Source organism: Limulus polyphemus, unplaced genomic scaffold, assembly GCF_000517525.1.
Source record: "Limulus polyphemus unplaced genomic scaffold, Limulus_polyphemus-2.1.2 Scaffold6118, whole genome shotgun sequence".
NCBI lineage: Eukaryota > Metazoa > Arthropoda > Merostomata > Xiphosura > Limulidae > Limulus > Limulus polyphemus.
The window spans coordinates 1-16,881 of record NW_013671728.1 but is presented as its reverse complement, the minus strand read 5'-3'; the positions used below and the strand labels follow the sequence as shown (position 1 = coordinate 16,881).

Here is a 16,881-nt window from a genome sequence, read left to right as displayed (position 1 = left end):
CACCTTTCGAAGTAAGTTTTGGGCAGCCCACACAACACCTTTCGAAGTAAGTTTTGGGCAGCCCACACAACACCTTTCGAAGTAAGTTTTGGGCAGCCCACACAAAAGAACTCCTATGTTACTTAAAGAAGCATGACAACTTATTTTACATTAAAATAGATAATGTTATTATAAATATAATTTTGTTTTTAAAGTAATTATCAATTTTTTCTTCATCAGAACGATTGATGGTGGTAAGTGAACACTACAAGAACAATATTCAGGAGAAAATGGTTAGAGGTGGTTCTGTCAGGTAATGGATTATTATAAAAGACATTATTTGGAAACCTTTGCTAATGTGTCACTTTATCAAATTGTTGTATTGCAATGAGATTTATCTTTGACTTAAGAACTAACATTATAATTATAAATGGTTTTTATGAATAGTTCATTGAATTTAAAAAGGTCTAAACTATCAAGATGAGAGTTGATTTTTTGTATGATCAGCAATAAAACCAAATTATAAGACATTGAGTGTACATGAGTAGTAGATTAAATCAGTATTGATGTTACTTTTCTAAACTTCTATATGTGTTTATATATTTTTGTATCCAAATACTTGGATAATCTGAATTGACTAATTTTTTTCATATTATAGTATCCAAGATATAGTGCAGTTTGCATTTGATGCCTTAGATGCTCTCGAGTATATCCACCATCTTGGTATAGTGCATCGTTGTTTGTGTCCTCAGAATTTTCTCATTGATAACCAGGTGAGGCTTCACAACTAAATGATGATATGCTATTGCCTTAGGGAAGTTTTAATGAATGTAAAGTTTGTTTGAAATGTATTGCAAGTTTTCTGATGATTGAAAAATCAAACTATTCTGAAACTTTGTAACTAGACATCTGCAGCAGGTTTTTCCTTATTCTGTGAACATAAGATTAATGAAACAGACACACTTGGAAGGTAAATACAATGTATTTACATATGAAGGAAGCTAAAAACATGTTTAGAGTATTCAAAAGCTCTTAGGCTTATAAAATATGGGTTTCAACTTCATCCTGGTAGTAAGCCATTTCAGGCTTTTGTATGATGTATAGAAGGCTCATTGATTAGCCTCTAATTCAAATAAAATGTACTGATGATGACATAAACTTATCAAAATGTTGTACATTTATAATAAAGTTTTCTTCATTACCCATTCAAGCCATCTCCAAACCTTTATTAAACTGTACTTTTTATAAGTAGTTTATAAATAAACATTTATATTTTGCTTCAATACATGTAATTGAATACAGTAATGTAAGTGGTGAGCCTGTAATATGGGGGTAAACATTACTTGGGAAATCATTGTAATTTGAAGCTTCCAGAAACACTAACAAAGGAAAGACATTGTTTTAATGTCTGTGAACAGTTTGTCCTGGTCAAATTGGTGACTGACAGTACATGTTTCTAATGATAATATTTAATTCATTAAGTCCCTAGTACAATGGAGAAAACTGAGATTTGAAAAATAGCATAAGAACAGGAAAGTTTATATTTTGTGAAGTAACTTGGGATAGGTATAAAAACTGGTGAAATATACATTTAATATATATAAGATTAGGCTGCTTTGATCTATAAATACTAGTGTTACTGTGTTTTATTTTTTACTTAATTGTTTTGGCTATGTTTTTACCAATAAATAAGAGAATTAAAACTACTGAATTTTGTAAAATCAACTATGTTGTCTGTTGCATTGATTAACATCAAATATCTTGTAACTTATGTTTAGTAACATCAAGTGTGTTGTGATTTACATTAATTAGCATCAAATGCATTTTGATTTACATTAGTTAGCACCAAATGCATTGTCTTAAGTTACTAGCATTGAATGCATTGCGTCTTAAGTTTGTTAGCATCAAATGCATTGTGTTAGTTAGCATCCAATGTATTCTGTCTTAAGTTTGTGTCGAATGCATTGTGTTAGTTAGCATCCAACGTATTCTGTCTTTAGTTAGCTTTGAATACATTGCGTCTTAAGTTTGTTAGCATCAAATGTATTGTGTCTTAAGGTAGTTAGCATTGAATGCATTGTCTCTTAAGTTTGTTAGCATTGAATGGATTGTTAGTTAGCATCTAATGTATTGTCTTAAGTTAGTTAGTGTTGAATGCATTGTCTTAAGTTAGTTAGTGTTGAATGCATTGTGTCTTAAGTTAGTTAGTATCGATTGCATTGTGTTAGTTAGTATCGATTGCATTGTGTTAGTTAGTATCGATTGCAGATACTAACTAACACAACTAACTAACACAATGCAATCGATGCTAACTAACAATGCAATCGATGCTAACTAACACAATGCAATCGATACTAACTAACTTAAGACACAATGCATTCAACACTAACTAACTATCTTAAAACACAATGCAATCGATGCTAACTAACACAATGCAATCGATGCTAACTAACACAATGCAATCGATACTAACTAACACAATGCAATCGATACTAACTAACACAATGCAATCCATCGATTGCATTGTGTTTTAAGATAGTTAGTTAGTGCTGAATGCATTGTGTCTTAAGTTAGTGTCAAAAGCATTGTGTTAGTTAGCATCGATTGCATTGTGTTTTAAGATAGTTAGTTAGTTAGTGTTGAATGCATTGTGTCTTAAGTTAGTTAGTGTCAAAAGCATTGTGTTAGTTAGCATCGATTGCATTGTGTTTTAAGATAGTTAGTTAGTGTTGAATGCATTGTGTCTTAAGTTAGTTAGTGTCAAAAGCATTGTGTGTTACTTATGATTGTATGGTATTTGAGTATGGAAATACATTATGCTAATATAATAATAAGTTGTCAAACAATAATTTCTAAGCATAATGAAGTGGTTTATGTATGGGGGGGGGGGGACATAACTACATGAAGACAATATTATGTTCCCTCCAAAATAAACCATTCATTATGCTTAGAAACCATTGTTTGCTAATTTCTGATGGCTTTATGGTGCCTTGTGGTAAAGGAAAGGAATTGGAATATTAAAACAAGAATTGTGAAATGAAGTTAGTGGTTTAAACTGGAACCAATATTATTTATTAAAATGTATTTAATAGAACTCTAAAATATATTCTGTTGTTAACACTGTTAATATTAGACACACTGATGTAAATGATATTCAACTATTAAAAATGTTGTGTGTTTTTGTAGGGTCGTATAAAGTTATCTAACTATGGACTGTATTATATGACAGAAAATGGCACATGTGTTCCTTTTCCTATTGGGTAAGTAAATTTTCATTTAATAAAAGTTTCCAGTATAATTATTTTTGCAATTGGTAGTTTTCTTTTCTTTAATTTTTTTATGCAATATAATAAAATAATTAACTGTTCTTATGTTGTGATGGCAAACAAATAGGATGTTTATCATTTTTAATTTGTTGATTAATTAGTTATGTCATTAAGCAGAAGTGTTTTCAGTGAACATCAAACATTCTTAACATCTATGATTGAATTACTAAAGATGAAAACTTTCAAATAAATGGAAGAACTGAATTTTATGGTAAAAAAAAAGCAGCTGTAGTATAGATAACAAAAAAATTACGTATGTTGCAGTTAAATGAAGATGTTATTAATGATTGAGAAGACAAAGAAGTATTAAAAGTCATGCATCTTTAAGGAAAACTAAGTTTGGCTAGATTAAACTCAACAATATGAACATGTTTTCACTGTGTACTATAGTATGTATGGCAGAGTGGGTGTCTTGGATCCTTGCTAGAAGATTTTAATACCAAAATATACAGATATTCATTTCAATTATATATGGAGAATGTAGACATAGACAGATATGAATATGTTAGCAGTGAACCAACAAATATACATTTTAAGTATGTAGACACAGACGGAGGAAAAATGGATGATTTCTGTTAGTGGTTGTATAAAACTGTTGATACAAGTTGTTTGTATTAATATTAATATTATTGTTCTTCATGCTAGTACTCTATTATAAATACTTATTTAATGCCTTTCTCAGTACACCCAAGTACATTGCTCCTGAAGTTTTAGCTGGTGATGTTCCTACTATTGACAAACATTTCATGCCAACCACTCACGTGCCATCTGGGTTCAAGTCAGACATATGGTCATTTGGAATTATACTACTAGAGCTGACCATAGTAAGTAAATGTATTTATATACATAGTTGGACAAGATTATTGGAGCGTAATGCATAGTGATTTATAAGTTACTAAAAACACAAATCCTAATTTATTTTGATATTTATAGACAGTCGTGAATATAATTGTAAATACATGAAAGAGAAGATTCAAAACAAATTTATTTGTGAAGTTGGTTTACCTTTCTCATCAGGTTACAGAGGTATGATCACTTAAAATCTAGACTTATTTTGGTATTAGTCCATCATTAACTCTTTCTGTCTCCATATGTAATGTTTATGACAAGAGCAGATGATATCATTAAGTTTTTAAAATTACATCTGGCCTCTTATGTCACATAACTACAAGGGATAAAATAGCATATAAGATACCTAAAATGCTAACCCTAACTTCAATTTATGCTCCATGGTTGTAATTTGTATATGGTGAGTATAAATATGTAAACTTCCCACTTACCTAGATAAAAGTTGTTGATATACAAAATAAATCTGAAAATCTGTGGTTTATACATGTTTGTTGCATATATATATATATAGCTCACATAGTTTGAAAACAATTAATTTTTGGTCAGTGGTGTCAAAAACTGTAAAATTCAACTCACTGCATTTTGTGTTTTACAATGTACAAGCTTCTAAAGTTAAAATCATCAACATATTGTTTGAAAATTAGGATTATTTTCTTCTTCACAATATATTTACTGTAGAGCTACCTTTGTTCCTTACATGGCTCTCAATTTTCTAAACATTATTTTGTTGGAAGCTTTTCTTGATCACATACATTCAAATAATCTACTGTTGTATTTGATTTCCCTTCCTGTTTGTTTATTTTGTTGAAGTAATTACTTTGGTAGTTCCTGTTTGTTTATTTTGTTGAAGTAATTACTTTGGTAGTTCCTGTTTGTTTATTTTGTTGAAGTAATTACTTTGGTAGTTCCTGTTTGTTTATTTTGTTGAAGTAATTACTTTGGTAGTTCCTGTTTACTTTACAAAAACCCATTTGTAACTTGAAACTCTAAAGTCTTATGATGGACTTTGCCTCTGCAGGTTAAAGATTAGTAGGGAGGGGGGTTGGAGCAGTTTTATGGTATTAACTAGATGTACTAAAACAGATAATTATATTAATATACTAATTATACTAATATTAGCTTTTACAGTGTATATAATACATTTTCTTTCAACAAAGTGAGCTAGCACATATCAGTAGGCCTGTGTTATATTCTATAACTTTGTACTGTTTGATTTTACTACTCTGTCCAGTTTGCATGTGGTGTTTCTTACACAGTTGAGGACAGAACTAGAGCTTGGAAATGGTATGGTTTCCAGTGAATTTTTGAAAGCATCTGTTATTGTCATGTTAGAATGCAAACAGCAGGAAGAAGAATTGACTGTCATTAACAGTAAAAATGCGTGTTTATGAAGACAAATATCTAGTGCTCATTATACATTTACTACACATAGATACTTTCAATACATTTATTATTAAAACACTGTTAAAGCTAGCAGAATACTCAACAAATTTATAATCAAAACACTGATGAAGCTAGCAGAAAAGGATTTTTGCAAAATATTTTGATAATTTAATTATGTAGTATTAACTAATTGAACATATAAATAACATAGTATTGTGAGATGAGCTGAATTCAGGAGTTATCCTGCAGTATTTAAAACATTTGAATCAAATTATTTTCTACATGCAGTTAGATTTTAAATGGCACTTAATGTTAATGAATTTATATCAGTCAGTAGTCTAGTGTTCTTCTCTCTTTTATTTCAATTGTTTAAAATTTCTTGTTGATTAGGGAGAGATGCTGTGGCCAAACTTCACTCTGGAGGAAACATTTCAGACTCTTCTTTTGGCTGTACAAGGTAATTTTCAGAAGTTTTCAATATATGTTGAAACTATGTCTTTTCCCTTAAGTTTTATTTTATTGAAGTTTCTACCACTTTAGCCGTAGAACTTCAAATCAGAGTTTGAGGTAGAAGTCCAAAAACATAGCATGAGCTAAACCACCTATATTTTTGTAATATTAAAAATTTGACATAAATTTATTTGGATTACTACTATGTGCTAAATATAAACAATGGTTATAGCATGCCTGATATATGTATTGTTATCTTCTTTGGTTTACACATAGGTGTATCCAGGAAGAAAAGTCCAGATTTAGGAATCAAGTTAAGATCCATAATTATGTACACTAGGTGCAGAACATTCATTGACTGGAAATACTGAAACTTACTCAAATTACATAAGTTTTATATTTCACAAGCCTTTGTGCAGGTGTCCCTTCCATTAGAAAAGCTGTTACACTGTCATTCATAAGGAAGGTATGCAGGTGTCCCTTCCATTAGAAGCTGTACACTGTCATTCATAAGGAAGGTGTGCAGGTGTCCCTTCCATTAGAAAGCTGTTACACTGTCATTCATAAGGAAGGTGTGCAGGTGTCCCTTCCATTAGAAACGCTGTTACACTGTCATTCATAAGGAAGGTTGCAGGTGTCCCTTCCTTTATGAAGATTGGTACACTGTCATTCATAAGGAAGGTATACAGGTGTCCCTTCCTTTATGAAGGTTGGTACACTGTCATTGTAAGGGTGGTATGCAGGTGTCCCTTATTTTATAAAGGTTGGTACACTTTCATTCCTAAGGAAGGTTTACAGGTGTCCCTTACTTTATGAAGGTTGGTACACTGTCATTCCTAAGGAAGGTGTGCAGGTGTCCCTTACTTTATAAAGGTTGGTACACTGTCATTCCTAAGGAAGGTTTACAGGTGTCCTTCCTCTATGAATGTTGGTACACTGTCATTCCTAAGGAAGGTGTGCAGGTGTCCCTTCCTTTATGAAGGTTGGTACACTTCATTCCTAAGGAAGGTTACAGGTGTCCCTTCCTTTATGAAGGTTGGTACACTATCATTCCTTAGGAAGGTATACAGGTGTCCCTTCCTTTATGAAGGTTGGTACACTGTCATTCCTAAGGAAGGTGTGCAGGTGTCCCTTACTTTATGAAGGTTGGTACACTGTCATTCGTAAGGAAGGTGTGCAGGTGTCCCTTCCATTAAAAAAGCTGAAACACTGTTATTTTTGTCACTATTAAGAACTTCCGATCAAGAATAACCTAACTATAGATAGGAAAATTGAAGTATCTACAATATATAGAATTAATCTCAGATAGTAATACAAACTATAAACATTATCATAGTAGAATTATTCACAAGCTGAAAACTATAGTAATTGAAGTGCATTCAATCATCAGTTGGACTATTAACACGTTTAAACTTGGTATGATTAAACTATCAAAATAGCACACAGATGTTAATATTATATGCATAACGGGTTCTGTGCCAGTGTTATTGGCTTTGAACATGTCACCTTACTGTGGTGTTGTAAATCTCTTACAAATAATATTTATTTAATGTATAGAGAATATTCAGTCAATAGTAGTTTTCCACCTCAAGGAAGTTTATGTGAGACACAAGAGTCAAGATTCACATAGAAAAGAAACGTTTGTTAATAATTCATGAGTCAAATAGTTCATAGTCGCATCTTCCTTCATGCAGTTTATACTTTAAGTTTAGCCTACACTTAATATAGTTATTATACTTTCAACTTTTAGATTAGTAGAAAAATTATTGCATAAAGAATTGAATCTTTTTATTTTTATTTTCAGCTAAGTTGGAAGACGTATTAACTAATTAGTTGTTAACAACAACTGTACTGTGATTTCTGATATAATCATGACTGAGCATTGTACACTTTACTAAGTTTGGTTCCACCAGATGATACTTGTGTGAGGTAATACACAATGCATCTATTGAGCCTTCTGCAAAGGACCAATTATAGTTGTCAACCCCTCAAGATGGATTCTTGTATCTGGTGAGGGAACCTCCCAGGGAAAGTTCTGTATCTTCAGTTTACCTCCTCTGGGATCTGAACATCCACTCGTATGTTTGCCATGTGTGGCATCTCGGGAAGCAGAGGGGAGGATCCTGGTGGTTGAGGGGTGTCATTGATGGGTCAGTTTACATCGGTGGCACTTTAACACATCACTTTGGTCTTGAATTCCTGTAGATGGGTGGTCTTGGGGTGGCTCTCCCATGGTCAGTTGGCTGGTCCTGTTTGGCTAGGGTCAACAAAGAACTAGTGTTAGATGCTCTCAACGGTGTTGTGGACATTGTGTTTGATAGTGGTGTTTGAGTATAGTGCCCACTAAACCTGGGCATCTGTACAGTGCTCTACTTTAACATTGTGGTGCATCCCCTTGTAGGACTCTATGGTGGGTGGGGTCAGTGGGCACTGAAGTTACCTCTATTTTGTATGGATCCTGCACCCAGAGACCCAAAAAAACAATAAAACTCATTGATAGGAAAGCGACTACATTTGGAAGACTCTGAACAGTAGACTACCCAAATCTGCACTTGTACATCATTTTCATCCTGCATTCTTTATCTGACAAACCTTTAGGGCACATGTCTCCCTTTTTTTATTAAGAAGGGATTAGAGGGGGCTTGCTGGCTCTCTGAAGTCAGTTAAGAAGCTACATTCTGGGGACATCTTGGTGAAAACATCTACACCAAAACACAGCAAACTCCTCCTGAAATCAAAGACCATTGGGGATATACCTATTGAGGTTACTCCCCGTGCTACTTTGAATTCCTCAGGAGGAGTTAACATTGAGAGGGATTTAAGAACCATCCCCGAATTATCAGAATTGTAAGGCCTTATAAATTGTTCTATGAGAACATTAAGGTCTGATTGATCATAAGTCTCTCCTAGAGATAGGTAAAGAGAACAAACAGTGATGGTACAACCTATGGAGATACAGACAGCAACAGCCTTCAGGGACATATCAAGTGGCACAAGTAAGGTGGGTATATGCTTGTCAACCAGCAGCACCACATCTCAATGAACTCGACCATCACACAACCTATCTTTCCTATACGAGGAAAAGTGCCGTAAGGTGACGTTATCAGCAGGCCAAAGGAATGTTTCTTGCAAGGAGAGAGACACAGGATGATAGGAATCAATCAAGGACTTAATATCATCCAAATTAGGATGAAAACCTTGAAAGTTCCATGGTATCAAAGTGGCCATTTTTCTTTAGGTGAAGGAGAACTGGGTGGAGAACCCATGTGTTTGTGACCACAATGTTTTTCTTTAGTAGAAAGAGGTCTGTCGACCTTTATTGAACCTACCTTATGTCGACTGGGCTGATCTCTGTTAGAGGATGGTGATTCCAGAGAGTGAGGGCAAATAATGAATCTGCATCTCGGGGCTGAAGGAGATGGACCCAAGCAGTCACTAGATGCAATGGTGGGGACAGAGACGTAGATTTGTCAACTCCTGTAACCATGGAGGGCAAAAAGACTCTTCATATGGTATGAGAAAGACTTGGATGGAGGCACTGAAAGATCTGTCTGCACTCCCACTGTAGCAGTGGAATGGATGTAGTATGTAAATGTTGTGCCTCTTTCTCCTCCACCCACTTAGGGTAAGATCAAAAGTAAGAGGGGTGGGAACCACCACAATTGACACAGTGAGGGTTCAGTTGAAACTCGTAGGCATCAGGGTCTTTGCCACCACAACGAGCACATGTCAAAGAACCACAACAAGATGCCTTAGAATGTCCGAACAACTGACACTGGAAACCCCTGAGAGGGTTATGAAGCCATTTCCCTTTTTCATCTTGGGAGACTTTAATGGACACAATCCCCTTAGGGGTGGTGCTGATATTGATGGGAGGAGTCATTTTGTGGAGCATATGCTCTCAGATCACAACCTTTCTCTCTTCAATACTGGCTCATTTACCTATTTTTCATGCACCTAGTCAGTATTTTACTGCTATTAATCTGTCTTTTTCCTTTGCTTTTTTCTAATTTTTAATGGTAGGGTGACAGTGACCCATGGGGCAGTGATAATTTTCCCATCATTTTGAGGTAGATTGGCAATGGTTGATGCCACCTGACCAGAGTGCCAAAGTGGAAGTTGAACTAGGCTGACCGGCTGTCTTTCACCACTCTCTCAGAACTACATCCTGCTGTCATTAGTCTTCTATGTATCAATGACTGCATGGAGGCAGTAACTGATTGTATAATTCAAGCAGCTTTTTGTTTTATTCCCAAAAACTTGACATGTTTCCCATGTTATCCTCGTCCATGGTGGTCTCCAGCATGCATGTAAGGCTCAGAAATGTGCCTGGGATACCTTTCACAGTTTTCCCACTCTTTCCAACCACATTGCTTTCCAAACAGTCCCATGCCCATGATTGACAGGTAAGACATCAAAGCCAGAAGGAATCTTGGATTAAGTTCACAACCAATATCTCTTCTACCACCAGTTACAAAGTCCTTTGGGACAAAAATCGGAAGGTCAATGGGAAGTATGCTTTCCATCCCCTTTCCATCATGCTCTCCATTGTCCAGGAAGTTGCTGATGTATAGAGCATCACTGATACTCTCAGGGAGTGCTTTCTTATATTTCCAGCACTTCTGTTTCTTCCCCTGCCTTTTTGGCCATCAAGTCTCAGGCAGAGCATTTGTCTCTTTCTTTTTGGGCAGATCGTCCCTATGATTATAATCACCCATTTACACTGGTGGAATTTAAGCTTACTCTTCAGCGTTCTGGCAGTACATCAGTCGGACCTGATAATGTTCTCTATGAGATGCTGCTCCATCTCTCTTGCACTTCTTTGATTGTTTTTAACCGGATCTGGCAGGAAAATGTTTTTCCAGATGCTTGGCACAAGGATATTGTTCTTTCTTTCTCAAAGTCTATGAAGAATCCCAAGATTCTTTCTAATTATCAACCAACTGCTTTGACTAGCTGTCTCTGTAAAGTTTTTAGAGAATGGTTAATGCATGAAAGTAAAATGACGACAATCGTGACCTCAGTGTCACAATAACCACACATTGGTGTATCAGTCCCACATAAAAGAAAATGATGAGTTATAAAACTGTGACCAATGCGTAGCCTAGTCAAGACAACTTTCTCCTGTCGATTCTTATGGAAGCTAGATGGCCAAACAACAACAGTAGGTTTGATCTGGAAAAAGCTGGTTATGAAGTTGCTCACCTCAAATCGACTTCCACCTGTGTGAAGGACTGGGAAATGGTCAAACCCACACAGACTTGGAATTGCCTTTCATGTAAAAAGTTACAAATAAAAATGGGTAAATGGCCACACAACCCATATGAATGGAGGTCCCACAAAATGCCAAACCTCCATGTTATAAGCCTTCTCAAGATCAAAGAAGACAGAAACAAGATGCTCTCTCTTGAGTAAGACTTCCCTGATCAAGGTTTCAAGATGTATCAGGTGGTCCATGGTGTACTTCAGTCAATGAAAACCACGTTGGGTGGGTGAGAGGAGGTTGTTTGATTCAAGGAACCCAACAAGACAAACCGTCATTACAATTGTGAGCAGCAGCACCATTAGACATGTATTTTCAAGAGTTTACCCTTGACATTTTATGGTGTCATTGGTGATAGTGACACTGTCCAACTTGATTATGTTTTCAGCTTTGACCTTTTTATTTCTGTTTAGATTTTTGGGCTTTGTTTCATTTTTTTTTCTTTTTACTTTTTATAGAGTTTTACTTTTACATCAGTTGTTTGGTGCAGGTAGCCCCAAAAAACAGTCAACCAATAATTATCATAGAGCACTTCTCACAGGTGGATAACACTGCAATTTTTTGAATATTTTAGTTTGAGTAAACCCTCCTTCGAAGGTTGATATTGAATTTATTCGTTCCTTGCAGAGGTCAGTTGAGACGTTGTTAGTCTACTCAACATAAGTGGAAGTTGGTCATCACATACAAAATTATTCATCTACCTAATGTAGGTGGAAGTTGATCATAACTAAATCATTCTTCTACCCAATGTAGATGGAACGTGTTTGTCATGTATTAATTAACTGTGTTTTAATCAGCCCTAAACAACAGAATTAAAGAATATTTCTTCACTCATGTCCAACAGAAATGTCTCTTCACAGCAATTTGAACAGTAACCAGGAGTGTCTTCCCACTTGTATCTGAGCAAGATATTTGTAACCATGTCATTCTGGTTAATGTATAGTTATATCTAGAAGTAGCTTCTTGTTTGTTACAAAACTGTCTACAACAAAGTTTTTTAAGTACTAGTTAGAGTATTATTTATATTTTCCTAAACTTCTAAACACTCTTCACATTACATCATACTGTTAAATACTAGTCAGTGTGCTACTTATGCTAATAAACAGTAAGCACTTGCCAATAGTGCCTTTCAAAACACTTAAGTGTTGATAAAAATGCTATGTTTTGTATTATTCATTTTAATAGTTTTAAAACAAAAACTAATGAAACTATCAAAAAAATCATCTGAATCTGAGTTTACTGGGTCATTCGAATACTGAAAAGCAGATGTATTGGTAAACCAACTGTAATGTTGAGCCCAGGAGTCTTCTCTGCTCTACTGAAGTATCTCATGTTGAAGAAAATCTGTTACTTTACTTTTTTAAACCCAAATTTAATGTAGTCACTCAATTGTTCCATTTCTTATAGCAAATAGAATGTTTATACACACACACACACACATATATTGTGCATTGGCAAAGTGAGGGTTATTTACAGCGTGAAAAATGTGTTACTATAGTAGTGTAAAGCTGGATGTGCAGCAGTGTAGAATATATCAACCATGTTTTGTAGATAATTGATGATTTACAATAGTTAAGATATTTTAGTATAGTAGTAATGAGTTGATTGCTTAAAATAATATAAAATCCATTGTTGCATTAGTAAAGAATAGGTCATTTACAATATTGTAAAATATGTTAATTTGCTTGTAGAGATTTGATGATACACAAATCTGTACAGTATCAAATCCATACAATAAATAGGTGAATGGTCGTCTTTTGGAACAATATTTTTTTATGTTTTAGGAACAAACAAAAGCTTCTTAACAACGCTCACAACAAATGATACAGTTCACAGGAAACTTGAGGTAACATTTGTTGTTAAAATATGGCTTATGTGCACTTAAAATGTTATGTTACTTGTAAAATTGTTAAAACTGTGTATATGAAGAAGGCACGCCATGTGTGTGTTTTTACCTTAGAAATGTGAACTGAATATTGTCATCTGTGAGCTAAAGATTGCTTTGTATGACCTGTTTTTGTGTAAAGTGAATACTTCTACATTGGGACTGAAGTTTGGAATGAATATTTCTATATTTGGATTGAAAACTGCAGTATGTGAACTGTTATAGTTAACCACTGTAAAACAGTAGTGAAAATATCATAGTTAACTATAGTGTAATTTCTATTGTTAAATTTTAGATTTTTAAATTTACTTTATATACACATAAGATGAGGAAATGACACTTACACATTGCTCTAAGCAAATTTTATCACTTCTATTTTGTTTAAATATATATTTTTCTAATTATTTTATCGAAAATGAAGTATCAAAGTATCAAGCTGTAACGTTTAAAATGCACATTCACTTTGAAATGCTATATATAACTTTCAGGTTTTGCTGTTAAAATATTAGCTGAACTTTCAGGCTTTGCTGTTAAAATATTAGCTGAACTTTCATGCTTTGCTGTTAAAATCTAGCTGAATGTTCAGGCTTTGCTCTTAAAATCTAGCTGAATGTTCAGGCTTTGCTCTTAAAATCTAGCTGAATGTTCAAGCTTTGCAGTTAAAATCTAGCTGAATGTTCAAGCTTTGCAGTTAAAATCTAGCTGAATGTTCAGGCTTTGCAGTTAAAATCTAGCTGAACTTTTAGGCTTTGCTGTTAAAATCTAGCTGAACTTTCAGGCTTTGCTGTTAAAATCTAGCTGAACTTTAGGCTTTGCTCTTAAAATCTAGCTGAACGTTCAGGCTTTGCTCTTAAAATCTAGCTGAACTTTCAGGCTTTGCTGTTAAAATACTAGCTGATCTTTCAGGCTTCGCTGTTAAAATATTACCTGAACTTTCTTACTTTGCTGTTAAAATACTAGCTGAACTTTCAGGCTTTGCTGTTAAAATACTAGCTGAACTTTCAGGCTTTGCTGTTAAAATACTAGCTGAACGTTTAGGCTTTGCTGTTAAAATACTAGCTGAAATCTCAGGCTTTGCTGTTAAAATACTAGCTGACCATGTATTAATGAATTGTTCCATGTTAAATTTTTATAAATTATAAATATTGAATATTTTTTTTTCACTTTGATCTTTTCAGTTACTTCCAAAGTCTTTGAAGTATCTAATTGAAGATTGTCTCATTGTTTCCCCTTGTAAGAGGTAAATTAAGTTCTTTAAGATTGTCTCATTGTTTCCCCTTGTAAGAGGTAAATTAAGTTCTTTAAGATTGTCTCATTGTTTCCCCTTGTAAGAGGTAAATTAAGTTCTTTAAGATTGTCTCATTGTTTCCCCTTGTAAGAGGTAAATTAAGATCTTTACTTTCATTCAAATCATGCAGGTTTTATTTAATTACTATACTGTTTTCTGTATCTAAAAAATAGGACAACACTACAAACTTTGGTATAGACATATGTCTGGTTGTGTGACCTATGGATATTCAAGATTTATATTTAATACACTATATTACTATCATCTTAAACTTGTAACCATTTTCAAGATTGCATACCTCTTAAAGAATTGATTTCAACACAAAGAGAGTAGACCTACACCATTGTGTAACATACAGGTACAGATTCAGTGAACTTGTATTGGAAAGAAGTGTGCCTTATTTCAACACAAAGAGAGTAGACCTACACCATTAAGTTCACTGAATCTGTACCTGTATGTTACACGTATTGGAAAGAAGTGCATCTTGACATGAAAACCAGGGATCTGTCAAAACTTTCAAACCCTTGCAAATCAAAAGACCACACTAACCACTAAATTTCTCTGAATAATTCCAAAATTTGACAGAGATCACACTAACCACCACACTTCCCTGGATAATTCCACAGTTCAACAGAGATCACACTAACCACCACACTTTCTTTGATAATTCCAAAATTCGACAAAGCCCACACTAAGTATAATTTTTTAATAATTCCAAAATTTGACAAAGATAACACTAACCACCACATTGTTCGTTCATGAAGCTTTTAATCAAAGAAGCCATGCTAATCACTTAGCTGGCCCACTTTCACCCCACCCCCCCCAGTTCTTCTCAAAACTTTGTTTCACACTTTTTTTACTTCAGATTTTTTTTGTGTTTTACTTATTTGTTATTCTGTAATAATTTGTGTTCATCCGACAAATCAACTGACCATATTTTCCTAATTATCAAAAGTGTAATGTTCTCATTATCTATAAAAAAAAAAATCAATGCAATGTTGTTTATCTTTGTTCTTAAAGAAGTTTAATTTGGAAAATATTTACATAAAAAGTGAATGGCTGGCAACTGATTTAATAAAAATTGTTCATTAAAAGTATACTTTTAGCAGTCTCTACTTGGTATAGGAGCAAAAATGTGGCTTGAAGTATTCAGTTGTAAGAAAACAAGGTGATGTATAATCAGCTTTCATATTTATACAACAGAAAGTGTATTCAGTTGTAAGAAAACAAGGTGATGTATAATCAGCTTTCATATATATACAACAGAAAGTGTTTTCAGTTGTAAGAAAACAAGGTGGTGTATAATTAGCTTTCATATTTATACAACAAAAAGTGTATTCAGTTGTAAGAAAACAAGGTGATGTGTAATCAGCTTTCATATTTATACAACAGAAAGTGTTTTCAGTTGTAAGAAAACAAGGTGATGTATAATTAGCTTTCATATTTATACAACAAAAAGTGTTTTCAGTTGTAAGAAAACAAGGTGATGTATAATCAGCTTTCATATTTATACAACAGAAAATGTTTGCTTCCAAAGAATCTTACTATGTTATTGTCAAGCTAAGTCATAAATCAAATAACATTACAACAAACAAAGATTGTTGAATGAAATAACATATATACTTTTAATAAAAACAACTTGATGTGTGGATGAAATGTTATTTCAATAAGAAGAGAGAGATGAAACAGTAGACATGTAATTTGGAAGAAAATTTACTAAATAGTTATGAATGTAATATATTTCTTACAGGCCAACAGCAGCAGAACTTTTAGAACACCATCTCTTTAAAGAAAACAATCTTGGAAGGGAGCTGAGAGCTAGTTTTGTAGAAGAACTATTCCCATTTGTTAGTCTGAGGTGCGAAAAACTGGAAATACCAACAAAAGCAACTCGCACAAGTGAGTAGGTTAAAGCAAGCCAGACTATACTAAGGAGAAGTTGTTACTGTAGTTTGATTGTAGTTTTATGTAGTTACAGTCCTTTGTTTGGGAGTTAGTTTTTTATCTAGTTATAATCCCTTGTTAATGAGTTTGTTTGTTTACATTTAAAGTAGCTGAGGATTCTTGTTAAGGAAGTATACATTGTCTAAAGTACAATGTTAGATAATGTTCCTCTAACTGTCTAAAGTACAATGTTAGATAATGTTCCTCTAACAGTCTAAAGTACAATGTTAGATAATGTTCCTCTAACTGTGTAAAGTACAGTATTAGATAATGTTCCTCTGATTGTCTGAAGTACAGTATTAGATAATGTTCCTCTAACTGTCTAAAGTACAATGTTAGATAATGTTCCTCTCACTGTCTAAAGTACAATGTTAGATAATGTTCCTCTAACTGTCTAAAGTACAATGTTAGATAATGTTCCTCTAACTGTCTAAAGTACAATGTTAGATAATGTTCCTCTAACTGTCTAAAGTACAATGTTAGATAATGTTCCTCTAACTGTCTAAAGTACAAT

At 33.8% G+C, this 16,881-nt stretch overlaps 1 protein-coding gene across 1 annotated transcript in view; it reads left to right on the top strand.

Annotated features, from left to right (window-relative positions):
• The window catches only part of LOC106473375 (TBC domain-containing protein kinase-like protein), a gene marked incomplete at its 3' end in the record, with an annotated part of 27,426 nt that extends 11,104 nt beyond the window's left edge, over nucleotides 1-16,322 (top strand). The window contains exons 3-10 of the mRNA XM_022401819.1: nucleotides 220-292; nucleotides 638-752; nucleotides 3,166-3,239; nucleotides 3,988-4,129; nucleotides 5,928-5,994; nucleotides 13,035-13,096; nucleotides 14,314-14,375; nucleotides 16,174-16,322. Of these exons, the coding sequence (XP_022257527.1) occupies nucleotides 220-292; nucleotides 638-752; nucleotides 3,166-3,239; nucleotides 3,988-4,129; nucleotides 5,928-5,994; nucleotides 13,035-13,096; nucleotides 14,314-14,375; nucleotides 16,174-16,322 (744 nt within the window). The remainder of the gene's footprint in view (nucleotides 1-219; nucleotides 293-637; nucleotides 753-3,165; nucleotides 3,240-3,987; nucleotides 4,130-5,927; nucleotides 5,995-13,034; nucleotides 13,097-14,313; nucleotides 14,376-16,173) is intronic.
• Between the last annotated feature and the right edge of the window lie 559 nt (nucleotides 16,323-16,881).